The sequence below is a fragment of the Scophthalmus maximus genome, chromosome 4, assembly GCF_022379125.1.
Source record: "Scophthalmus maximus strain ysfricsl-2021 chromosome 4, ASM2237912v1, whole genome shotgun sequence".
Lineage (NCBI taxonomy): Eukaryota > Metazoa > Chordata > Actinopteri > Pleuronectiformes > Scophthalmidae > Scophthalmus > Scophthalmus maximus.
In genome coordinates, this window is record NC_061518.1 from 170,001 (window position 1) to 196,265 (window position 26,265).

Here is a 26,265-nt window from a genome sequence, read left to right on the forward strand (position 1 = left end):
AATCAGCCAGTCTGGATAGAAATTGGCATAGTCCTTGTAAGGATGGTACTCCCCTTTAGTGTGTGTGTTTCTGAAATGACAATTACTTTGCACATCTGTTGTACACAGGGAATTAGCCATCTTCCTACTTACTTCCAATTTGACTCCAGAAAGACCTTGTGGCCGATGAATGGATGCGTGATGCTGCTTGTGTTCTGAGCCTCCGGCCTCACAGGGAACTTTACAGAATGGACATTGCTGTCCACAACCAAACACCCTCTTGAAAAGCTCATCCTGTGGTTTGATTGGAAGCTTGTTCAGTGTTTCAGTGATGTCGTCAGAGTTTGAGAATTCCTCCTCAAGTTGTTCCTTCAAGTCCTTTATTGACATCTTGAGGCAGTTGATGAACGGATGACATGTGCTTTGGATTTGAAACAAGGTGGTTTTTTCATCTTCCACAGAAATTGAGATGTCTTTGATCAAATGCTTGCGCATGTTGTTGATTAGCTTTTTGACGCTTTCCTTGTTGTCTGGCAGCAGAACACCATCATCTCCTTTTGATGCACGTTCTATTGCTTCTGAGAGTTTTTTAACGATGACTTGTAGATTTTTGTTCTTCAGTTTGCACAAAGTCTTGTCCTCTGACATCTTTTGTAGGATGTGCTGAAATATCCAATCCTTAACATATATTTCATAATTACCAATGTACTTAACAAAACTTTTGAGGTCTTCCTCTAGCAGCAACTCTTTTTGAATGTTGTACTGGAAGGTTTTGCGAGATCCATACTCTGCTGAATGGCAACTTGTCAAAATGTGCTCCACAATGTCTACTCCCAAAGATCTACTGATGAACTGTTCCACAGCAGGTTTGATACAAGACTGGACAAAATCATTTGCTTTGCGTTGGCAGTGATCTCTGTTTGTGTATAAATCGAGAAAATCTGACAGGTACTGAGTCTTGTACTTCTCCAGCTGAGTGTGAGGATTGTTATCCGACAAGAATCTTCTGTGCATTTTGACAAACTCCCTGGAGGCAATGCCACAAATGTGAAGTTTCAGGTCAATCTCAAACTTTGGAGTTGTTTTGTGATGGTTGCTACCTTGTTCAAGGGATTTATCAATCTTTTCTAGAAGTTCCTTTGCGAAAGAGTCTTGGTAATCTCCGTTTGTCCGTACTTTGTCAAGTACAAACAGTTTACAAGACTGAATGACACCTTCAGCAAAGTTCTGCAAATCTCCTCCCCACAGATGTTGTATTTTGCCTACAAAGGAGTCTAGATGATCACTTCTTGTTTTAAATGGAGCTCTTCCAATTTCTTTTAGGTCTTGAATGTTCTGCAATTCCTCATTAACTTTCAGATTTGAGAAATTTCTTCTCAACTGATTCAGGACACATGCTGCAATATCTCTCTCTTTCATGCCAGACACATTTACAGTGGCTTCAGCCCACATCTTTTCAAACTCATGCGTCAGCTCTTGATCGGTCAACTTTGACTTGTTGCAGTCACCCAGTAGCTTCATGACCCGCTCCTCGATCACACCTCGGTATTCTCTCAGAATGTCCTGAGCCTTTTTTGAACTAATCTTTAGTTCAAGGAGGCAATCCAGTTTTGCACACACAGAATGTCTAATTTCATTTGCAAGCCCGTTAATGCTGTTGAAAAAGTCAACTTTGTATTTCTCTATCAGATTTACTCGTTTGCCTTTCATTTTGTAGTAGTCGCCGAGTTTCCCCCTCATTGCTGTTTGTTGGTCTGTTATTTTCTGTGACACCTCAGATTTTTTTATTCCGACTAATCTGTTCCAAGTTTCTACCTCAGATTCATTATCGGTGTTCAAGATTTCTAACTCCGCTGTGGTTTGCCAGGTCAGAATCTCTTTTTTGAACTCCCATTCCCATTGACTGAACTCTTTGCACAAGTTGTCGTAGGCATGAGCCACAAGTGTGTTTCTGAAACTAAATATGAAGTTCTCATATTTCACTGCTCTCCAGAGACTTCTCATCCATTCCAGAAACTGTGGGATCTGTGAGATTTCATTGCATCTGTCACTCTTCAATGTTTGTAAAAGGTTTTTCTTGAAATGTGCTACAGCTTCACTGTAACCCGTGTTCACTGGTGCCATTGGTGGTGTTCCATGCCAGAGTCCTGGGATGTTCCAGTTGTTCCTTTCCATGTCATAGTCCAGCACATCCGTGAATGCTTTTTTGGAGGGTTGCTTTTCCATTTCACCTGCAATTTCAGTCATTTCATTGAGTTGGTCCAAGAGGTGTTTTCTTTCAGTCATGGTCTTGGCATGAGCTGAAACTGAAGAAACATTCTGGTGAACAAAATGACAAATTGGCTTTTTCCCAATTTCTTTCATCCTCAAGAATGCGTGTACTGCTATTTGCAGGATATCTTGCATCTCTGCTGCGTTTTCCATTGCGATGTTGATAATGGTGACATCACTCAAGCCAATGACAAATGTTGCTAGCTGGTTGTCATGCTCATAACTGTCCTCTAGTTTTGCCAGATCAGGAGACTTAAGACCTTCTGTGTCAATGAGGACAATAAAATCACAATTGAACTCACATTGCAAATCCTCTCCAACTTTGAGAAAGAGCATGAAAGCTCCTCTTGTGCATCTGCCACTGCTGACAGGAAACTGCACACCGAACATGGTGTTGAGGAGTGTCGACTTCCCAGTACTCTGGACACCCAACACCGTCAGAACCAACAGTCTGCTCTTCTGTCCGACCTTCTTGTGAAGCTCCATCAGTACATCTGTCACCCACCTCTCTGGGACATTGGAAGCATCTCCATCCAAGAGCTCTAGAGGATATCCATCCAACAGCATCTCAGCAGCCAAACAAGGGAGGTGAGATATGTCATCAGCAGTTGTTGTGGAGCTGATAACAGAGAACTCATAAATCAGCCCCATCTCTCGCATGTAATGCTCTGTTCCTAAAGAGCTGTCCACCAAAGCTTGATCCAACTCTGCTATGAGTTTTACGTCTTTCGTCTTGCATTGCTCTCTGAATCTGTTACGTAACACAGACAGTTTGTTCCTGGAATGTGTATTAAACTTCAGTTTCATCCACTTAAGAAAAACATCTCTTTTTTCTTTGTCACTTGTAGATAAGTATTCAATGAAACTCTTCATTCCTTTGGAGACTTTGAATTTAGTTTGCTCCTTTCTGATTTGTAGTTTTTCTTCCTGCAGTTGAGATTTATAGTCTTCAAGGCCTGAATCACCACATTTCTTCAGTCTACACTCTTCTTTTTCCAACTGTGACAACCTCTTCCAGTTAGCTCCTTGTAATGGAAGTTGTTGTTTCTTGTAGTGAGGTATACTTCGCACCCCAATGCCGTCCATGATCTCCTCAGCTGCTTTCTTTTGTTCCTCAGTTTTGCTTTCATCCACAGAGAGGCCAAGTTCAACAGCTTTGTCGTGCATATTTACAATGCTCATCGTGGTTTTCACATCTACCAGGGATGTCTTGATGACTTCACAAAGTTTCTTTGAGAACTCTGCAACATTAAGCCTCTGGTCTTTGATCTTCAGTCTGTTGTTTGGTAAATGTAATTCATTTACTAAGGCCTTGACAGACATAATATCCTCTCTTGCATTCCCTCCCTTGCGATTTACAACTAACACGAGTTTGGATTTCACATCTTGAAGAGTTGTCAGAATTCTGTGCTCATTTTCATCAACGCTGTCCAGGAACACAAAGGTGGCAGTTGACACTTGCAAAAGAAAGTTGAATTGTGTGAGTGACTCGCAAATGTCCCCTCGCAGATTTGCGAAGGCAGTTGGCTCAGGAAATATGTCAAGATTTTCTCCGCCAGACGGAAGGTACCAGCAAACTTCAACCAACCCATTTGCGATTTCTCTTTTGACTGCTCCTCCTTCCACATCCCTATGTATGAAGATATTGCAGTTCTGTTGCCCACTGCTGAGAATATGATTCATAAACTGGGACTTTGATAAACTACAGTTCTTCAGCCTCACAAAGGAATAGAAAGGTATATTTGCTTGGATAATGTTGTCTTCAACAAACCCTCTTGATTCAGACAAATCCTGTGGACGCCACTCTTTGACGATGTCTCTCAGAGCCCACAGCATCAGGGTACACTGACTCTTATGGCCGTGGGGCAACAGCAGGGGGAGAGAAAACTGGCACATTGACATCTTGAGGGCCAGTTCCTGCTGCAAGAGGCTGTCAGCACAAAGGAAGACAGCTACAATGACATCCAGAGGGTTGAACTTGTCTTCAGAATCATCTGCAGTGTAAAGGTCTAGTTCAAGGGGATCATTGTCTTCCTCTTGCCTGATTGACACTTGTGTACAGCTCCTGCATTCGGCATTGATTTTAAACAGTTTTCTAAGAAAACACCATGGTATTTCCTCCACTGATAGAACAGCTTTTTCATCTACGCTGTTCTGGTTGATCTCAAAGAGAGACCGCAGAGTGAGCTTGTTGGGATAGAATTTCTCCAGTCTGAGTCTGGTGATTAAGTTGATCAGGACTGTCAAACAGAAAGAGCACATCAATTTTCAGCAAATTAACAACAGGCATCTCCCCATTTGAAACCAAAGAATTTTTTTTTTTGTTTTTGTATTTATTAAACAAACAAGCTACACCGTCTTGATTGAGCTTTTGAGTTGCTGAAAGGCAGATGTTTTGATATAATTGGAAATTGGTCTTGGGTTGTTGCTTTTGCTGGCCATTTGTTGCTTCAACAGTTTAACAATTGTTCTCTTTCTGAAATGTATTTAATATTGATTTGAGCTAATAACTTAAAATGGGGCCAGAGTTCTGACTGTTTGAGCACCCTACTTTAATGCAAGGTGCCTTATTTTATTGAATTACATTTCTGAAGGGCAAATTAGGTCCAGTATAGATGAATTTATCGTTAATCTGAAATGGTTTTTTGTGCATGGGCATGGCGAAATGACTGGACCACGCCACTTAACACCAGCCCTGTGGCGTGCTTTACCTAGATGCACAAAAATTGGTTTGATACGAGTCATACCCAGATGTACATAATGGCCCTTTAGGGATAATAATTGGCTTTTTACAGGCATTGTATGTTAACAAACTCTTACAGGATTAATCAAACTTACTTCACAATCAATGTGCACAAACTAGAAACCTCCTTCATAAGAAATGTATTAAAAGATTGTACTTTCGTTTAAGGTTCTGTCCATGGCATGGCTTGAAATTTTGATGTTTCGCAATGAAATGGAAGTGGTTCCACCCGTCAATACATACTGTGCTTTACTGTCTATTTTTTTTACATTACATTACTTTACATTACATGTTACTGTAAATGGATCATAATTTACAAAATGAACATCATGCTGTTTTGAAGAAGACGTGAAAGTAGAGATTGAATCATAAACTCCTCAGTAAAAAGTTTATTGACATCATAAATCAATTGACAAGTGAAGTCATTTTCTCATAGAGTTCTATATTATTATATAGATATTAAATCAGAATGAAGAATAAACAATGCAGATTTTTTTTTGCAATTTTACATTATTTTTATTTTTATTGTCTTAACTAAGTTCTTTATATTTGGTTGATTGGCAGATTCATATGTAGGCTATATATATATATATATATATATATATATATATCTCTGCCGAGGTATCAGAAATCTTGTATTCCTAATATCGACATCTGCCCCCCCAAATCTACATCGGTCGGGATCTAATATTCACCATCATCTTTGTTGAATGTTGACAAGTAGGAATTTGAGGGGTCGTGGCTCTGGAGGCCATCGAACTGCATGTTGCTTGTCAACTGGAAACTTTGTGCTGCTGTTATGTTGGTTGGAATGCAAAGCCAGCTATGGAATTGCACTCCTGCTCTGTCAGTCATTTTGCTCAATTATTTTGACGCCATCCTTTTCCCGTGCTTATGAATTCATTCTATTACTCATTGCTGTCTATTTGATTTTAAAGCCTGGATCATTGTCAACGTCCCTTGGTTATAAATAAAAATATATATACTGTCAGTATTCTGACAGTGGGAGTTTACCTGCAAGCTCTTGTCCTGTGTTCATTGTAGACATGGTATGACTTTTCCATCAACTCCCCTGTGCTTCAGAACCTGAAGGAAAAAAAAATTATCTTTAGCTTACCAGAACCAAACTTTGTATTTTATGCAAATTAGCATCATAAACGATTAAATCTATGAACTAACTATTCTTAGTCTGTCATTGATCAGAAATGGTTACCTGTTATTTCAAAGTAAAGCACTTGACTAATTATAGATAAGTAGCTGCAATATATTTCAATCAAAACCAAAAACAAGTTTAGAGCAGTAAAGAGTAAAGATTCACTGACACCTACCTGTCATCATGTGGCTGAGACTCTGAGGCTGTTCGTTGTCAGCTGTGATATTTATACTGTACAGACAAAACCAAAAGCATTCGATGCACCGGACCAACAGGTTTGTTTGACTTATCTTGTTCTTTGGCTTCTGAAAAATGTATTTACTTAAAGAGCCCTACAGTAACTTACATGTGGGACATTTAAGTTTCTTTCCTAGTGTCAGACTGATGCATTTGTCGAGTGCCAATGTTGTTTAAATAGCAAAGTTCTGCAATATGCATAAAAGTCTGTTCAAACCAATAGATGCTTCTTTGTACGGCTGACGGAGGGAAATATGGAGATATGGATATCAATTGTAGGAGTGGATGTCGATGTTTTGATGTCCGAGCATTAACTACAAACTCCTCTAGGTGGCATGCAAGCTGAGCTTGTCGTTTCTCCTGTCTCGATTGGACGATGACGACTCAAAGGACAGAAAATGTGCTTTGTCCCAAATGTCATTCCATGATCTTTTTTTGGGAAAGGATGTTATTATGGACTCAACAGGAGCCATTGCAGATCTGGGCACAATAAGTGGCCCGACAAGAATTTGATTGTATGGAACAGTTTCCTAATAGAGTGAGTTGAACAGCAACTCTATCTATCTATCTATACTATCTTCCTCAGAGCCTTTGTTTGTTTGATTACATCAAGTCAGGCAAAGTTTGTCGGCAGAATACTGACAAGCCCCATCCAGTTTTTGACAGCTTTTTTAATTCAACTGGCTTTTCTGTTGGATTGAATTATACACAGCAAAGCCAGAAAAAATATGTGGCAACACTCTGACGTGACGGCAGCACTTTCATAGCACTGAATAAAAAGCTTAGGGGTAAATATGCAGTTGCTAACATCTGATTCTCCGAATAAAGAATGTTGTCCAGGCAGTGTTAACCTCTTTTCCCGTAGACAGTCTATTTGTCATGATTGACATATTTCTTCAATCACTTCCTTAAAGCTTACGGGAATCCTTCTCGATCAGGCAGATCTGTTTGTCACGTGCCATCAAAATGCCTTGCAGGCACATTCTGATTAGGGCGACAGATTGTTTGTGCGTTATTGTTCTTTGTAAACACAACATGAAAATGTTGTACGCGGACGTCAGTGACGCTAACTGGCTTCTGCGACATCACGTAACGCAAATATTTCGCCCAAGTTCAAATAACGTTGCGTCTTTGCATTATTTTGCAAGTGCAAAATTTGTGTCTTCCAGCATCTATGCATTGACCTTGTATCTAATCTCATTGTCTGAACGCAATCAGTGACTTTGGGAGAATTTAAACAGCAATTGGCTTTTTGCCACGTGTGAACATGATTAAAAGTTAAACGATTGACTCGAAATTTGACACACGCCCAATTAATTGTCATATAAATACTGATTATAGCTACTTCAATGTTTATTTTTTTAAAATATTTATTGGAATACATTTTTTCACATGACATCTGTTTATATATCATCATTAACACCACAAGGCATTGTGCAAGCAACTAAGCTGAACCACTTGAGATTTTTTTTTAAAAAACAATTCACAATAAGTCAAACACAGAAAATCTTAATAAATATGACAATTTCCAGCTTTTCAACTTCATCTTTTCAACGTGTCACCTGTCTGAACAAAATCAGGTGCCAGTCAGATGCCACAAAGTTCCCTACTGTATTTAAACATGGGTCATGATCATTGGTTACATCAACATATACATTTCTTATACACATTACAAGATAAAAGTGCTTTGGACTTATTAATTAGGAATAAAAGTAACAAAAGATTGATCTGTTTAACATGACCTGTGCACTTTAACATCATCATTTACAGCCTCAGCATTTTTTTCTTTAATTCTTGTCATATGTACAGAGCTGCTAATGGTAAAACCTTTGCAATCATCAAAAAACTAAATATTTGACAAGTTACACTTACAAGTTAAATAAAAAATACAGTTCTTAAAATGTAAATGGTTATATGGATATTATAAAAACACCATCACATCAGATGGCAGAAAGAAAACATTTATAATCCTCAAAACATAAGCTGTAACAATCTCTAGCGTTTCAAATCACTTTTTGTCATGTTCACCATACCAAAAGAGGCCACAGGTTTCACTATTAGTAGCTGTTTCTTGAATTCAAACCGCAAAAAACAAAAGTTAATGAATTCTCTTGGGATAAATAAAGTATCTACTAAACTAAAGTACTAAGAATATTTCATACACTGATTCAAAAATATTTAATTCGTTAGTCATCACACTGAAATTGGTTCAGGACTTCATTTTCTAAGCTAGATCTGACCCTTCTCTTATGGCTTCCTCCGAAGTTTACATTTGTGAATGAAAATTTCAGGTATGTTAGAAATTGTATGTATATTTAAATGTTTTCTTTAGAGATAATTGTAAGGGTTGTATGTTGTACACTTCATGTTGAAGGCGTCTCTCAAACCTTTCACTGCTTGTTCCATTGTGAGACTCCTCCAGGCCTCTGGAACATCGGCTGGTTTGGCTTCATGTTTCTCATGTTTTAAGTCAAGATAATGCTTCAACCAAGTGAATTATAATATTTTTAATTGCTTTGATCCGTCTTTAATGTGACGGCCTCTTCTTTAGATTAGTAAGTGATCGGTATCGATATGGCACTTTTCTGTACAAGTAACATTCACCCAAATTCATACAGTGCTTCTATATACAGCACTTTTTAAGCGCAAAGTGTCTTGCCTAAGGAAACATTGGCACGTGGAATTGAAGAGCTGGGAATCGAACAATCAGCCTTCTGGTTAGTGGACAAGTCGCTCTATCTTCTGAGCCACAGCCACCCTATTTTCACATAACAAATTCTTCCTCTTTTTCATATAGTTTTGTTTCAAGATACTTGTCCAGATTGCCCGTTGTACACTTCATGTTGAAGGCGTCTCTCAAACCTCTCAGTGCTTGTTCCTTTGTGAGTCTCTTCCAGACCTCTGGGATTTTAGCTGGTTTGGCTTCAAATTCCTCCGCAAATCTGTCGTTGTATTGTACCAGGACATACTTCCAGTAGTCAGATGCCTCTATGGTGGGGTCGGGAGGAATCAGCCAGTCTGGATAGTACTCGGTATAGTCCTTGTATGCATGCCACTCCCATTTAGTGTCTATGTTTCTGAATTGAGATTCACTGAGTTCATAACTCGTACACAGTAACTGAATCAGCTCATTACTCTTTGTAGACTTAAAGTTGCCAAGACCTTGTGGCCGATGAATGGATGCGTGATGCTGCTTGTGTTCTGAGCCTCCGGCCTCACAGGGAACTTTACAGAATGGACATTGCTGTCCACAACCAAACACCCTCTTGAAAAGCTCATCCTGTGGTTTGATTGGAAGCTTGTTCAGTGTTTCAGTGATGTCGTCAGAGTTTGAGAATTCCTCCTCAAGTTGTTCCTTCAAGTCCTTTATTGACATCTTGAGGCAGTTGATGAACGGATGACATGTGCTTTGGATTTGAAACAAGGTGTTTTTTTCATCCTCCACAGAAATTGAGATGTCTTTGATCAAATGCTTGCGCATGTTGTTGATTAGCTTTGTGACGCTTTCCTTGTTGTCTGGCAGCAGAACACCATCATCTCCTTTTGATGCACGTTCTATTGCTTCTGAGAGTTTTTTAATGATGACTTGTAGATTTTTGTTCTGAAGTTTGCACAAAGTCTTGTCCTCTGACATCGTTTGAAGGATGTGCTTAAATATCCAATCCTTAACATATATTTCATAATTACCAATGTACCTTACAAAGCTTTGGAAGTCTTCCTTTAGCAGCAACTCATTCTGAATGTTGTACTGGAAGATTGTGCGAGAATCATATTCTGCTGAATGGCAACTTGTCAAAATGTCCTCCACAATGTCTACTCCCAAAGATCCACTGATGTACTGTTCCACAGCAGGTTTGATAAAAGACTGGACAAGATCATTTGCTTCATGCAGGCAATGATGTCTCCGTTTGTACAGATCAAGAAAGCGTGACAGGTACTTGGTCGTCTTTCTCTCGAGCTGTTGTTTGGGATCCATATTCGACAGGAGGTTTTCCTTTATTTTGAGGAATTCCCTTGATGCAATGCCACAAATGTGAAGTTTCAGGTCAATCTCAAACTTGTTTTGCCGATGCTTACATTTTTCTTGCAGGGTTTTATCTATTTTTTCCAGGAGCTCAGCTGTAAACCCATTATCATAATCAGCATTTGTCTTTACTTTATCAAGCACAAGATTTGTACAAGACTCAATGATGCTTTTTGCTAAGCTCTGCAGGTCTGTGTTTTCGTCGTCTTGGCTATCCAATTGATGGTCACCTGTGACCTCAAAAGAAAAAATTCCCATTTTTTGTATGCTTCCAATGTCACGGATATCCTGATTGATAACTTCGGTCCACATCTTTTCAAACTCCTCCGTTAGTTGTTCTTCAGAGAGCGTTGTATGTTTACTGTCTGCCAGTAGACTCATCACCTTGTCTTCAAGTTGGTCTTCACTCTCAATTTCTTGTTCTTGTTTTCTTAATTTAAGGCCAAAGTCAAATGTATTGTTCAGAGAAAGTTTGATTTCATCTGCAAGATTGCTCATACTTTGAAGAACATCTTTGATGAAGGTCTCGATCAGATTTACTTGTTTTTCTTTCTTTCTGTAGAAATTAAGTTTTTGCTTCATTTTACTCTCTTGTGCATCAATTATTTCTGAAGCCTCTGCTTTTTTTGATGCAACCAATTTGTTCAAAGCTGGTATGTCTGACTGACTGTGCACATGCAAAATCTCTGACTCTGCTTCACTTTGCCAGGCGAGAATCTCTTTCCTGAATGCCCATTCCCACTGAGTGACCTCTTTGCATAAGCTGTTGATGGCATGACCCACAAAAGTGTTTCTGAAACTAAAGATGAAGTTCTCACATTTCACTGCTCTCCAGAGGCTCGTCATCCGGTCCAGAAACTGTGGGATCTGTGAGACTTCTTTGCGTCTGTCAATTTTCACTGCCTGTAAAAGGTTTTTCTTGAAATGTGCTACAGCTTCACTGTAACCCGTGTTCACTGGTGCCATTGGTGGTGTTCCATGCCAGAGTCCTGGGATGTTCCAGTTGTTCCTTTCCATGTCATAGTCCAGCACATCCGTGAATGCTGTAATAGAAGGTTGCCTTTCCATTTCAGCTGTGATTTGAGTCATTTCATTGAGTTGGTCCAAGAGATGTTTTCTTTCTTTCATGATCTTTGTTTGAGCTGAAACTCCAGCAACATTTTGGTGAACAAAATGACAAACAGGCTTTTTGTCCGTCATCTTCATCCTCAATAATGTGTAAAGAGCGATTTGCAGAATATCTTGCATCTCTGTTGCGTTTTCCATTGCGATGTTGATAATGGTGACATCACTCAAGCCAATGACAAATGTTGCTAGCTGGTTGTCATGCTCATAACTGTCCTCTAGTTTTGCTAGATCAGGAGACTTAAGACCTTCTGTGTCAATGAGGACAATAAAATCACAATTTAACTCACTTTGCAAATCCTCTCCAACTTTGAGAAAGAGCATGAAAGCTCCTCTTGTGCATCTGCCACTGCTGACAGGAAACTGCACACCGAACATGGTGTTGAGGAGTGTCGACTTCCCGGTACTCTGGACACCCAACACCGTCAGAACCAACAGTCTGCTCTTCTGTCCGACCTTCTTGTGAAGCTCCATCAGTACATCTGTCACCCACCTCTCTGGGACATTGGAAGCATCTCCATCCAAGAGCTCTAGAGGATATCCATCCAACAGCATCTCAGCAGCCAAACCAGGGAGGTGAGATATTTCATCAGCAGTTTTTGTGGAGCTGATAACAGAGAACTCATAAATCAGCCCCATCTCTCGCATGTAATGCTCTGTTCCTAAAGAGCTGTCCACCAAAGCTTGATCCAACTCTGCTATGAGTTTTAAGTCTTTCTTCTTGCATTGCTCTCTGAATCTGTTACGCAGCTGAGACATTTTTGTTCTTGAATGGGCATTTAGCTTCAGTTTCATCCACTTAAGAAAGAAATCTCTTTTTTCTTTGTCACATTTGGATATGTGGTCAATAAAGCTGTTCATCGCTGTGGATTTTTTGCATTTATTTAGCTCCTTCCAAATGTTATGCTGTTCTTCCTGTAGCTGAGATATGGTTTCTTCCATCCTTGGGCCGCCAGCTTTTTTCAACCTAAGTTCCTCCATTTCTAACTGAGACAATCTTTTCCATTTATCTCCTTGCAGTGGAAGTTGCTGTTTCTTGTAGTCTGGTATGGTCTGCTCAGCAATTTCTTTCACAAGTTCTTCGGCTGCTTTTTTCTGGTTATTGCACTCATCCACAGAGAGGCCAAGTTCAACAGCTTTGTCGTGCATATTTACAATGCTCATCGTGGTTTTCACATCTACCAGGGATGTCTTGATGACTTCACAAAGTTTCTTTGAGAACTCTGCAACATTAAGCCTCTGGTCTTTGATCTTCAGTCTGTTGTTTGGTAAATGTAATTCATTTACTAAGGCCTTGACAGACATAATATCCTCTCTTGCATTCCCTCCCTTGCGATTTACAACTAACACGAGTTTGGATTTCACATCTTGAAGAGTTGTCAGAATTCTGTGCTCATTTTCATCAACGCTGTCCAGGAACACAAAGGTGGCAGTTGACACTTGCAAAAGAAAGTTGAATTGTGTGAGTGACTCGCAAATGTCCCCTCGCAGATTTGCGAAGGCAGTTGGCTCAGGAAATATGTCAAGATTTTCTCCGCCAGACGGAAGGTACCAGCAAACTTCAACCAACCCATTTGCAATTTCTCTTTTGATTGCTCCTCCTTCCACATCTCTATGTATGAAGATATTGCAGTTCTGTTGGCCACGACTAAGAATCTGATTCAAAAACTGGGACTTTGATAAACTACAGTTCTTCAGCCTCACAAAGGAATAGAAAGGTATATTTGCTTGGATAATGTTGTCTTCAACAAACCCTCTTGATTCAGACAAATCCTGTGGACGCCACTCTTTGACGATGTCTCTCAGAGCCCACAGCATCAGGGTACACTGACTCTTATGGCCGTGGGGCAACAGCAGGGGGAGAGAAAACTGGCACATTGACATCTTGAGGGCCAGTTCCTGCTGCAAGAGGCTGTCAGCACAAAGGAAGAGAGCCACTATGAGGTCGAGAGGGTTAACCTTATTATTTTCCACAGAATCGTCTGCTGTGTTAAGGTCCAGGTCAAAGAGACAATCATGTTCCTCGCTAGTGTTCGATGCATGTCTACAGCTCCGGCATTTTGCATTGACTTCATACAGTTTTCTTAGAAAATGCCAAGGCAGTGTCTGCAGTGATTCATCAGGTTCATCGTGTATGCTGTTTCTCTTGATCTCCAAGACAGACTGAAGAGTGAGCTTGTTGGGATAGAATCTGTCCAGTCCCAGTTTTGACAAAAACTTCACCAGTGCTGTAAAGAGAAAAACATTTTTCTCCATGTGAAGATCTTAAAACGAGTTGGATGCTTTCTCTTTGATTTAACTATGCAGTAAATCAATGGTCATTATACTCACTATATTTAGTGATTCATTACCACTGTATTGACCATACAAATATGATGTGACCATAAATTCTTCATGAGACATGGTTAGTTTGAAATATTCACCTGTTTTCTCTTATTTGTGAATAAAGTAGGGATGCCATGGTCGGGATTTGATCCCATTAGGTTATAAACCCTGACGTTACGCCAAAACGCTTTTGGTTCACTGGAAGGTGTGTAGATTAGAAGTTTTACCTCCAAATGCTGCCACCTTCATCAGACTTGCAGATTGACTCATTAATGTTGTCAGGTTTGTTTTTGGCATTTGTTTAAATATGACATTAAGTCAAACAGGTGCTTTTGCTTTTGACTTTGTCACCAATTCCTCATCCTTGTCAGTCACGTTATAAAACCCTTCAACTCTATGGTTTGACTCTGCTCCTGAACAGAGAATACAAAAAACCTTCACATGTTTGATAAGGGTTACCACATTTTACCACTAAGATTAGGAGACAATGTCAGTGGCTGTACCTTTGGTTGCTGTTCTTGTGTCCATTGCAGATGTGGTCTGACTGTGGTCGTCATTCATCAGCACCTAAAATTATAGATACATATTATCGATTTTGATTAATTGCATCACGTCCCGGAGCTCACAAAGTTACCTGCAAACATGAAAAAAAGTGTGATGAACACGAAAGGTTTATTAATTAATCATATAGAAACCACACAGGAGTTAAGTATTTCACTACAGTTTATCGAGTTTACTTGCTGTGATTCTGTTTGTGGGTCTGTACATTATTCAAGGTGGACAAGTGATTCTGTAACAGTCAGTCAGTCACTATTTTTATTTTAATCAGGCAGAAATGGTGCAATCAATTTTGATTTACATTTAATCCAGAAGTGGTATCGTATTCTAGAATTACAAGATTGCTGCTAATATATAATTTCAAAATTCATTTAGTAATTTTAGCATCTTATTTGAGCATTTTATCAAGTTTTTTTATTTCACAAATACACATTTTGATTACATATTTTTCTTTATTATTTGTGTGACCTATGCAAATACTTTGCAACAGCAAATGTTTTAAAGGAAACATATGGTCAGCCTTATTGTATCTTATTAAACATAATGAGTAAGTCGTTTTTTTTAGAATAATCTGGCAAAAGACAAATTTATTGAGTCTGAATAAAATTTTAATAAATCTAAATTTAGAGTGGAACTTGTCCTGTACTACATTCAATCTTTACTCAAGGCAGCCAGACGAAAACTCCTGATCTCAGTCATAAGAAAAACTCCCAAAAAGTACAAAAGTATGATTTTCAGCTTTCAGTAAATAGAAATGACAAAAAACACTGAAAAAAAACAGGAATATCAGCCACTGAAAGTCACTCACATGTTCTTGTTCCATAGTGACTCAAAGTCAGATCGTCTAAAAGAAAGAGTCAACGTGTTAAATACTGCTTCAGGGTGAGGCAGTGTCCTCGGGCATGTCTGATGAATACCTTCACAATGAATAATACATTTTACATAGCCTTCTGGGTTTTTTTTCCAAGGATGCTGATGTGAAAGATATGTCCTTATGAGTTTTATGAATAGCAAAGAACAACAGCAACAGAGACAAAATGTTGATGTTTCAGAATAACAGACAATTTATCAAAACAAATCCTAATAATAATATCAATCAATAATATTCACATAAACTGTTAGCATAGTTGTGGCAGTGACATTTTTAGGTAAGGTAATATTCATATGATACATTCAAACTCCTACAATTCAACACTCAAATAATTTGGCTTCATCTTTTAACTAAACACAAAGAAGCGATGAAGAAGTGATGCCGATAACAAAGAAGTGCCAGAACGTCGTCTTTCGTCCAATTCCCTCTCAGCTTTCAACAAACTTCAGCTAAAACCAATAAATAGTAAGAAAATGTTTAACCTCACTATGTTAAACCTCATGACTTTAACCTCATGCTGCTGACTGAAGGTCCACATGTAAGATCCACAGCACTCCAGCAGCTGGGTGAACCTCGGGCTGAACCACAGCTGGTGTATTCCAGAAAACTTTGTTCCGTGAAAGATTTTCAGTTCCAGGGCCAGTTACTGTGGTAACTTAACTCTGTAAACCAAAGCTTTTCTTTACAAACCCTGAGTGTAGCTGTGTCTCCTCCCTCCTGCCGAGCCTGATGGACCTGTCTAGCACGGCGCTTCATTTCCTCGTTCCCAAATAAGACTGATCCATAAAGAAAATATTCTCATGGTGTGATTGGTCACACTGATGGAACATTCCTATCATAGTTACCATATCATACTGACATACTGATGTGTCTGCGTGAGAATGAAACAGATGAAAAAAAAAATGAAGTGTAGAAGTGAATTTTTGCCATAGACTATATATAATAATTGACATAGCATTGCACAAGTACATGAAGCCTGTATATTCTGGATTTACCAGCATATGACAGTTAAACAAAATGAAAAGGCTCATCAGTTTTCTTGCTATGGATAGTGGTAGTAGTTTAGTTAGTTGTGCTGTCTGTGTACTTCATCGCTTGCTAATTGCGTGTCTTGTCAAATTGTCCAAAAATCCAAAGTGTAAGCAAACATTTGATTTGTTTGAATAATAATCAGCTGAACTCTTGTACACAAATGACCTACATGAATACACCTCCCACTTCCATGAGACTTGGCAGAGAGACTTGACAAGCCTCTGACGGCAACTTATAAATTCCTCATTTTACGAGGAATTTATCAGTTGAAAGCAAAAGATTATTGGTCAAATATCTAAACGTTAAAGATATGGGCCCTTTACTAATCGTCTAATGTAAATAAATCAGATGTTATCAATGCAAAGATGATAGGAATTATGTATGCATTTTATCCCAAACTGTACACAATAGACACTTTTTAATTGGGGCAATCACATCAGTGCAGTGTGTGAATCGATTACTCTTACCATGCGTAGTTGTCATGAAGTGGTGCAACAAACCATATTAATATCAGAACCCAGTGGAGCCCAAATGATCACGCAGCCTTTTCACATTCTCACTTAATACATTGTTGCAAAAATATTGTATTTGTACAGCTCCATATCACAACATATATTTATGTTTTATACAATACATTTTAGTCTTGTGAATTTTGCATATATATATATATATATATATATATATATATAATCAATAGTATATCAACTTGTAATTAAAAACAGAAGATGTTTCCAATTATGACAAAACAACAAACAACAGTTGGCAGTCAGACGCCACAGTGTTCCCTGCTGTTGGATTGATTAGTCTGAATTTAGAGCTACAAATTAAGTTACATCAATATTTATACACACATATCTATGTTCGTCAACATCATCATCACAGCATCACCATAATATCCTCAGTAGTTGTCATTGTGTACAAAGATATGTAGCAAGATGAAGGATGGTGACACTTTTATAATCATCAAAAATATACACAAAAAAATACACTCAAACAAAAACAGTAAGTCAGTGATATCAAAACTATTTCTAGGTGTTCAACGTCTGTGTTACTTCATCACAACATCTGTCTAAAACATTAAAAATCCATTTGCATTAATATGCATACGTTTCAACTAATGCTGAATTATCTACTCTTATTATCTACTCAACCATGCATTTATTACTTTTTAACAATACTTTAAAAGAACAATGAAGAAATACAACTTTTAAAATGTTGATAGAAACATTAAAAAATCTCATCACATGGTCTCTGTTATTAATTGTTATTTAAATACATTTCTGTCATTATGTTAGTTTGATTAACACAATTAAACTAGAAAACATATGGTATTTTAAAGTCCGGTATGATTCTGCTGACTTATCAAAAACAAAAAACTAAATTTGTTTGCAAATAGGCATTAGAAAATATCATTTCAAACTATCAATAAACCATGCTGAAATGTCCATTACCAAATGTCTACTTTTTCACATGGTGTCTGTAGTCAACCCCCCTCCCCCATCATCATCTTAATTGTCCAAACTGGTTATGTTAACAGAAAAATAAGAACAACCCGAAAAATAAATATCTGAAACATGATTTGTTTTTTTCATGTGGCACTTGAAACGTTTCATCCTTTGCATTATAATTGTTGCACACCAGTCATTATATACAGTACACAGGCTTATAGAAGCACAAAAAGGTGGAGAACTACATGTAAAAAAAAGAGATAAAATACGCTAAATCATTGTCTAGAGTAGTTAGTCATCAATTTGAGCTTTTATGAATTACAGTCAACAGAAATGTGTAAAAGAACACATCTATAACCCTTCACCACATAAAAACCATATACAACAAAATGTTAAAGTCATAACATAACAATTGCCAGCTTGATATTTTATCATTCATCATGTTTACCAGGTGTCAATAACTGGACAAGTCCTTCTTTTTAAATTTGAAAAGCAAAGTAAGTTACATTAAGAAAACAATATATACTTGAATGTACTTCCAAAAAAATGCATCTTTTATTTGATGCACCGGTTCAAAAATATTAGTTTTTTTTAAGTCATTCCACTGAATTAAGCTGATAACTTCTATTTTATAATTTTCTTTTTCAACATCAATATCATGCACACTGGTCATAAGAACAGAAAACATTTGTAAACTTTGAAACCACCAAAAGAGTTTACCAGACAAAAGGAGGCCACACTTTCCACTATCAGTAGCTGTTTTAGTAATTTTTGTATTCAAAACACATTTTTAAATTTAAGATTTACATTAAGAAAAAAAAACCTAACCAAAACCAAACAAAAATCTTGTACTTTGCCAAATTAAAATTATTGCATACACTAGTACCAACATATTTGATTTGTTTGTCATTGCATTATGTTGAAGCTTTCTCATGTTATAAGTCAAGATAATGCTTGAAGTTGATCATTATTTTTGAAAGAGCTATGATCCTTCTTTAATGTGACTGATTGTCACATTAGTAAGTATTAATATTCATTTATTCTACTTTACATTAGTAAGTGATCTGTATTAAGTGATCTGTATTAATATAGCACTTTTCTGTACAAGTCACATTCACCCATTCACACAGACATTCATACAGTGCTTCTATATAGAGCACTTTTTCAGCGCAAAATGTCTTGCTCAAGGAAACATTGGCACCTGGACTGGAAGAGATGGGGATTGAACCATCAGCCTTGTGGTTAGTGGACAAGTCGCTATATCTTGAGCCACAGCTGCCCAATTTTTCAAAGGAGAAATTCTTCCTCGTTTTCATATAGTTTTGTTTCAAGATACTTGTCCAGATTGCCCGTTGTACACTTCATGTTGAAGGCGTCTCTCAAACCTCTCAGTGCTTGTTCCTTTGTGAGTCTCCTCCAGGCCTCTGGGATTTTAGCTGGTTTGGCTTCATATTCTACAGCAAATTTGTCGTTGTATTGTACCAGGACATACTTCCAGTAGTCAGATGCCTCTATGGTGGGGTCGGGAGGAATCAGCCAGTCTGGATAGTACTCTGTATAGTCCTTATAAGGATGCCACTCCCCGTTAGTGTCTTTGTTTCCAAAGTTACGTTCACTTTGCACGTCAGATGTACAAAGCGTTGCAACCAATGTTTCGTCTTTATCATTTCTATAGTCAGAAAGACCTTGTGGCCGATGAATGGATGCGTGATGCTGCTTGTGTTCTGAGCCTCCGGCCTCACAGGGAACTTTACAGAATGGACATTGCTGTCCACAACCAAACACCCTCTTGAAAAGCTCATCCTGTGGTTTGATTGGAAGCTTGTTCAGTGTTTCAGTGATGTCGTCAGAGTTTGAGAATTCCTCCTCAAGTTGTTCCTTCAAGTCCTTTATTGACATCTTGAGGCAGTTGATGAACGGATGACATGTGCTTTGGATTTGAAACAAGGTGGTTTTTTCATCCTCCACAGAAATTGAGATGTCTTTGATCAAATGCTTGCGCATGTTGTTGATTAGCTTTTTGACGCTTTCCTTGTTGTCTGGCAGCAGAACACCATCATCTCCTTTTGATGCACGTTCTATTGCTTCTGAGAGTTTTTTGACGATGACTTGTAGATTTTTGTTCTTAAGTTTGCACAAAGTCTTGTCCTCTGACATCGTTTGTAGGATGTGCTGAAATATCCAATCCTTAACATATATTTCATAATTACCAATGTACCTTACAAAGCTTTGGAAGTCTTCCCTTAGCAGCAACTCTTTTTGAATGTTGTACTGGAAGGTTTTGCGAGATCCATACTCTGCTGAATGGCAACTTGTCAAAATGTCCTCCACAATGTCTACTCCCAAAGATCTACTGATGAACTGTTCCACAGCAGGTTTGATACAAGACTGGACAAAATCATTTGCTTTGCGTTGGCAGTGATCTCTGTTTGTGTATAAATCAAGAAAATCTGACAGGTACTGAGTCTTGTACTTCTCCAGGTGAGTGTGAGGATTGTTATCCGACAAGAATCTTCTGTGCATTTTGACAAACTCCCTGGAGGCAATGCCACAAATGTGAAGTTTCAGGTCAATCTCAAACTTTGGAGTTGTTTTGTGATGGTTGCTACCTTGTTCAAGGGATTTATCAATCTTTTCTAGAAGTTCCTTTGCGAAAGAGTCTTGGTAATCTCCGTTTGTCCGTACTTTGTCAAGTACAAACAGTATACAAGACTCAATGACACTTTCTGCAAAGTTCTGCAATTGTCTTTTCCAGGAATTTTGTGTCTTCCCTACAAAGGAGTCTAGATGATCACTTCTTGTTTTAAATGGAGCTCTTCCAATTTCTTTTAGGTCTCGAATGTTCTGCAATTCCTCATTAACTTTCAGATTTGAGAAATTTCTTCTCAACTGATTCAGGACACATGCTGCAATATCTCTCTCTTTCATGCCAGACACATTTACAGTGGCTTCAGCCCACATCTTTTCAAACTCATGCGTCAGCTCTTGATCCGTCAACGTTGACTTGTTGCAGTCACCCAGTAGCTTCATGACCCGCTCCTCGATCACACCTCGGTATTCTCTCAGAATGTCCTGAGCCTTTTTTGAACTAATCTTTAGTTCAAGGAGGCAATCCAGTTTTGCACACACAGAATGTCTAATTTCATTTGCAAGCCCGTTGATGCTGTTGAAAAAGTCAACTTTGTATTTCTCTATCAGATTTACTCGTTTGCCTTTCATTTTGTAGTAGTCGCCGAGTTTCCCCCTCATTGCTGTTTGTTGGTCTGTTATTTTCTGTGACACCTCAGATTTTTTTATTCCGACTAATCTGTTCCAAGTTTCTACCTCAGATTCATTATCGGTGTTCAAGATTTCTAACTCCGCTGTGGTTTGCCAGGTCAGAATCTCTTTTTTGAACTCCCATTCCCATTGACTGAACTCTTTGCACAAGTTGTCGTAGGCATGAGCCACAAGTGTGTTTCTGAAACTAAATATGAAGTTCTCATATTTCACTGCTCTCCAGAGACTTCTCATCCATTCCAGAAACTGTGGGATCTGTGAGATTTCATTGCATCTGTCACTCTTCAATGTTTGTAAAAGGTTTTTCTTGAAATGTGCTACAGCTTCACTGTAACCCGTGTTCACTGGTGCCATTGGTGGTGTTCCATGCCAGAGTCCTGGGATGTTCCAGTTGTTCCTTTCCATGTCATAGTCCAGCACATCCGTGAATGCTTTTTTGGAGGGTTGCTTTTCCATTTCACCTGCAATTTCAGTCATTTCATTGAGTTGGTCCAAGAGGTGTTTTCTTTCAGTCATGGTCTTGGCATGAGCTGAAACTGAAGAAACATTCTGGTGAACAAAATGACAAATTGGCTTTTTCCCAATTTCTTTCATCCTCAAGAATGCGTGTACTGCTATTTGCAGGATATCTTGCATCTCTGCTGCGTTTTCCATTGCGATGTTGATAATGGTGACATCACTCAAGCCAATGACAAATGTTGCTAGCTGGTTGTCATGCTCATAACTGTCCTCTAGTTTTGCCAGATCAGGAGACTTAAGACCTTCTGTGTCTATGAGGACAATAAAATCACAATTTAACTCACTTTGCAAATCCTCTCCAACTTTGAGAAAGAGCATGAAAGCTCCTCTTGTGCATCTGCCACTGCTGACAGGAAACTGCACACCGAACATGGTGTTGAGGAGTGTCGACTTCCCGGTACTCTGGACACCCAACACCGTCAGAACCAACAGTCTGCTCTTCTGTCCGACCTTCTTGTGAAGCTCCATCAGTACATCTGTCACCCACCTCTCTGGGACATTGGAAGCATCTCCATCCAAGAGCTCTAGAGGATATCCATCCAACAGCATCTCAGCAGCCAAACCAGGGAGGTGAGATATTTCATCAGCAGTTTTTGTGGAGCTGATAACAGAGAACTCATAAATCAGCCCCATCTCTCGCATGTAATGCTCTGTTCCTAAAGAGCTGTCCACCAAAGCTTGATCCAACTCTGCTATGAGTTTTACGTCTTTCGTCTTGCATTGCTCTCTGAATCTGTTACGTAACACAGACAGTTTGTTCCTGGAATGTGTATTAAACTTCAGTTTCATCCACTTAAGAAAAACATCTCTTTTTTCTTTGTCACTTGTAGATAAGTATTCAATGAAACTCTTCATTCCTTTGGAGACTTTGAATTTAGTTTGCTCCTTTCTGATTTGTAGTTTTTCTTCCTGCAGTTGAGATTTATAGTCTTCAAGGCCTGAATCACCACATTTCTTCAGTCTACACTCTTCTTTTTCCAACTGTGACAACCTCTTCCAGTTAGCTCCTTGTAATGGAAGTTGTTGTTTCTTGTAGTGAGGTATACTTCGCACCCCAATGCCGTCCATGATCTCCTCAGCTGCTTTCTTTTGTTCCTCAGTTTTGCTTTCATCCACAGAGAGGCCAAGTTCAACAGCTTTGTCGTGCATATTTACAATGCTCATCGTGGTTTTCACATCTACCAGGGATGTCTTGATGACTTCACAAAGTTTCTTTGAGAACTCTGCAACATTAAGCCTCTGGTCTTTGATCTTCACTCTGTTGTTTGGTAAATGTAATTCATTTACTAAGGCCTTGACAGACATAATATCCTCTCTTGCATTCCCTCCCTTGTGATTTACAACTAACACGAGTTTGGATTTCACATCTTGAAGAGTTGTCAGAATTCTGTGCTCATTTTCATCAACGCTGTCCAGGAACACAAAGGTGGCAGTTGACACTTGAAAAAGAAAGTTGAATTGTGTGAGTGACTCGCAAATGTCCCCTCGCAGATTTGCGAAGGCAGTTGACTCAGGAAATATGTCAAGATTTTCTCCGCCAGACGGAAGGTACCAGCAAACTTCAACCAACCCATTTGCGATTTCTCTTTTGACTGCTCCTCCTTCCACATCCCTATGTATGAAGATATTGCAGTTCTGTTGCCCACTGCTGAGAATATGATTCATAAACTGGGACTTTGATAAACTACAGTTCTTCAGCCTCACAAAGGAATAGAAAGGTATATTTGCTTGGATAATGTTGTCTTCAACAAACCCTCTTGATTCAGACAAATCCTGTGGACGCCACTCTTTGACGATGTCTCTCAGAGCCCACAGCATCAGGGTACACTGACTCTTATGGCCGTGGGGCAACAGCAGGGGGAGAGAAAACTGGCACATTGACATCTTGAGGGCCAGTTCCTGCTGCAAGAGGCTGTCAGCACAAAGGAAGACAGCTACAATGACATCCAGAGGGTTGAACTTGTCTTCAGAATCATCTGCAGTGTAAAGGTCTAGTTCAAGGGGATCATTGTCTTCCTCTTGCCTGATTGACACTTGTGTACAGCTCCTGGATTCGGCATTGATTTTAAACAGTTTTCTGAGAAAACACCATGGTATTTCCTCCACTGATAGAGCGGCTTTTTCATCTACGCTGTTCTGGTTGATCTCAAAGAGAGACCGCAGAGTGAGCTTGTTGGGATAGAATTCCTCCAGTCCAAGTCTGGTGATTAAGTTCAACTGGGCTGTCAAAGAGAAAAAGAACATACATTTTTTAAGTTGACAACAGGCACCTCCTTATTTAATGGTATATTTATTTTTGATTGCTTTTGTATATGTTGTGGTTTCAAAGTTACATGCTGAAAATATTTTTAGGTCAATAATACATCGGATCAGTGACTTTGTAACTTCCTATGAAACCAAAAATATATTTTTTGTATTTATCAAACAAACAAGACAATGTGTTGATAGAAGAGCTTTAAAGTTCTTGGTCGGCAGATCAGTCCTTATGCTAAGATAACTGATGTCCAGCTGTAGTTTCATATTCAGAAAGTTTTTTACTGCTTAATTTGACCATGTCTGGGTGGCAATAACCAAAAATGCATGTGGTGATATTTTCAATTTCTTTTCATGTAGGGAGGCCATGGGTTCTTTAAAAGTCTTAAAATTCCTTAAATTCAATTTTACAAATAAAAGACCTTGAGAAGATTGAAATTGTCTTAAATGCAGATTGCTTGGGTCTTCATTTTTTTCGGCATGTCACAGCAAAAATATATCTGCTCTGCCAGACCAAAGAAGAATTATTCGCTATGCGGTGCATCGTTAATCTGTTTCTGGTTTAGTTGATGTGTTATTCTCATGCTTTTCTAGCCAGCCCGCTAGATAGTTTATGAACGAGTGCAAGTGGAATAAAAAAGGTCTTAAATTACATTAAATTTAATTAACTTAACATGACACCCTGTTAGAATAACACCAGTGTTTCCCCTTTGACTTTGACTGCGGCAACCCGCTATCATCTAATTTGTCTCACCACATTCTCATAATGAACCAAAATCTTTTTACACACTCAAAGCAACATACAAGGTCTCTTAGCCTCATTGTAGAGCTGTGTGCAGCGCTCTTTGTCTCACTCACTTGCTCTCTCCCTCTCTCTCTCACCAGGAGAAATCCTCCCTATCCTTTTTTGTGTCCTCACAGACATTGAGCTTATGGACCGTTGGACCTTGGTGGAGGTCATTTGTTTTTGCACAGGCCAATAACATAAACCTTTTAATTGTAAAACGACTACAACACGTGGATTACAAGCACAAATGTTTTTATTTTTTAAATACGACTTCATTAAGTACCCTGCATGACGGTATAGCCGGGAGCACACAGCAGCAGGACCGGTGTCAAGCTGAGCTCCCCTGCATCCTGTCTGGCTGCAGATGGCAGTGAAAACTTAACGGATGTTTTAACGATCCACTAACGTCAGTGGAATCTCTCGTGGTGCTGTTGCTGGTCTGTCAGACTGTGACAGATGAGAGAGAGAGAGAACGAGAGAACGAGCGAGAGCGGGGAAAGGAGCGCTGCACACAGCTCAATAATGATGCAACGGTGCAAAACACGAAGTAACAGATCTTTTAGGTTGTTTACATATTTTTTACTATCATTATGGAAACTGACGAGACAAATATTGCATATGTGTAGCTTTTGTAAAAAATGTGTTTACATGGAAGCATCACCCCTCCGATACCTTTTGTTATTTGTTGCTGTCCATGAATTTTTAATGATCAGTTCTAAAATGAAATGATATTGCTCTATTTTTTCACAATAGTGTTTTTGACGATAAGTGTGATACTTTAAATTGAAGATAAAAATATATTTCTGATATCATGTTAATAAAACACATGATAATATCGTTTAAATAATCAAGCGCCTTGTGAATAATTGACTCCCTTTTGTGATACAGTAACTATCAGGTTCACACTCCAACATAGCAGCTGTTAGTTTTTCTATTATTTTGAGAATATTTAATTTATCTAAAAAGACAAAATGCACAATGAACAAATTTACACATGAATTTCACTACTAGCATCATTATTGTTCTTTTCAAATATTTTTTTTTATAGAAATTGCTTTAATATCACAATCGCTAATTCTTTTGGCTACAATATTCCTGAAAATGAGAATCTGATGTGGCGACAGGCCTTGTGTGTATGTGCATGTCACTGGCAGTTTACCTGCCAGCTCTTGTTCCTCTGACTTCATCGTGGACGTGGTCTGACTTTCCCCTCAACTCCCCCGTGCTTCAGAGCCTGGAGGGAAAAAAACATGTTTCCTCTTCACACAGAATCAAACTTTACGATTTGTTGGTGATTGGTTGCAAAATTATCACCAGGATCAAACAAATGGATACATTAAGTTTCTTTGTATACCTGATATTTGAAAGTAAAGCACTTGACGCAACTATCGACACAACATATTTCAATGAAAAGCTCAAACAAGTGTTAAGCAGTAAAGATTCATTGACACCTACCTGTCATCATGTGGCTGAGACTCTGAGGCGGTTCGTTGTCAGCTGTGATATTTATACTGTACAGACAGAACAAAAGCATCCGATGCACCGGACCAACAGGTTTGTTCTTCTGAGCTCGTACAAGCACAAACCTAACCACAACCAAACCGGCCCGACTCCTCCGACCGTCAGCGCTTTCACATGAGACTTAAAGATGCTATTATTAT

General features: G+C 38.7%; 2 protein-coding genes across 4 annotated transcripts in view; both read right to left on the reverse strand.

Annotated features, from left to right (window-relative positions):
* The window catches only part of LOC118301873 (up-regulator of cell proliferation), a 20,155-nt gene extending 1,104 nt beyond the window's left edge, over positions 1–19,051 (reverse strand). Inside the window, exons 1-4 of one of the 3 annotated variants that reach the window (XM_047331468.1) lie at positions 15,224–19,051; positions 14,361–14,424; positions 9,546–13,760; positions 1–155 (exon numbers count right to left, since the gene is read on the reverse strand). The exon at positions 1–155 is cut by the window's left edge and continues 1,104 nt beyond it. In XM_047331468.1, the coding sequence (XP_047187424.1) occupies positions 1–155; positions 9,546–13,760; positions 14,361–14,424; positions 15,224–15,238 (4,449 nt within the window). In that variant the 5' untranslated portion in view covers positions 15,239–19,051. Of the gene's footprint in view, positions 4,491–6,007; positions 6,080–6,321; positions 6,382–9,545; positions 13,761–14,360; positions 14,425–15,223 lie in introns of those variants that run through there. The other 2 variants (XM_035627519.2, XM_035627517.2) reach the window with 2 other exon arrangements.
* LOC118301872 (up-regulator of cell proliferation-like) lies at positions 7,719–26,113 on the reverse strand. The gene is made up of 4 exons (XM_047331467.1): positions 26,060–26,113; positions 25,764–25,838; positions 19,452–23,786; positions 7,719–9,545 (listed from the first exon to the last, which is right to left on the reverse strand). The coding sequence occupies exons 2-4, from the start codon at positions 25,789–25,791 to the stop codon at positions 9,148–9,150; spliced, it is 4,761 nt and encodes a 1,586-aa protein (XP_047187423.1). The 5' UTR covers positions 25,792–25,838; positions 26,060–26,113; the 3' UTR covers positions 7,719–9,147.
* Positions 26,114–26,265: the final 152 nt, after the last annotated feature.

Excerpts from the sequence above, each read along its gene's own strand:
- LOC118301872 (XM_047331467.1), bottom strand. The coding sequence starts at position 25,791 with ATGAAGTCAGAGGAACAAGAGCTGGCAG. Across the intron at positions 23,787-25,763 it reads AGAGGAACAAGAGCTGGCAG|CCCAGTTGAACTTAATCACC; the intron begins GTAAACTGCCAG and ends TCTCTTTGACAG. Across the intron at positions 9,546-19,451 it reads ATCCATTCATCGGCCACAAG|GTCTTGGCAACTTTAAGTCT; the intron begins GTCTTTCTGACT and ends ATCGGCCACAAG.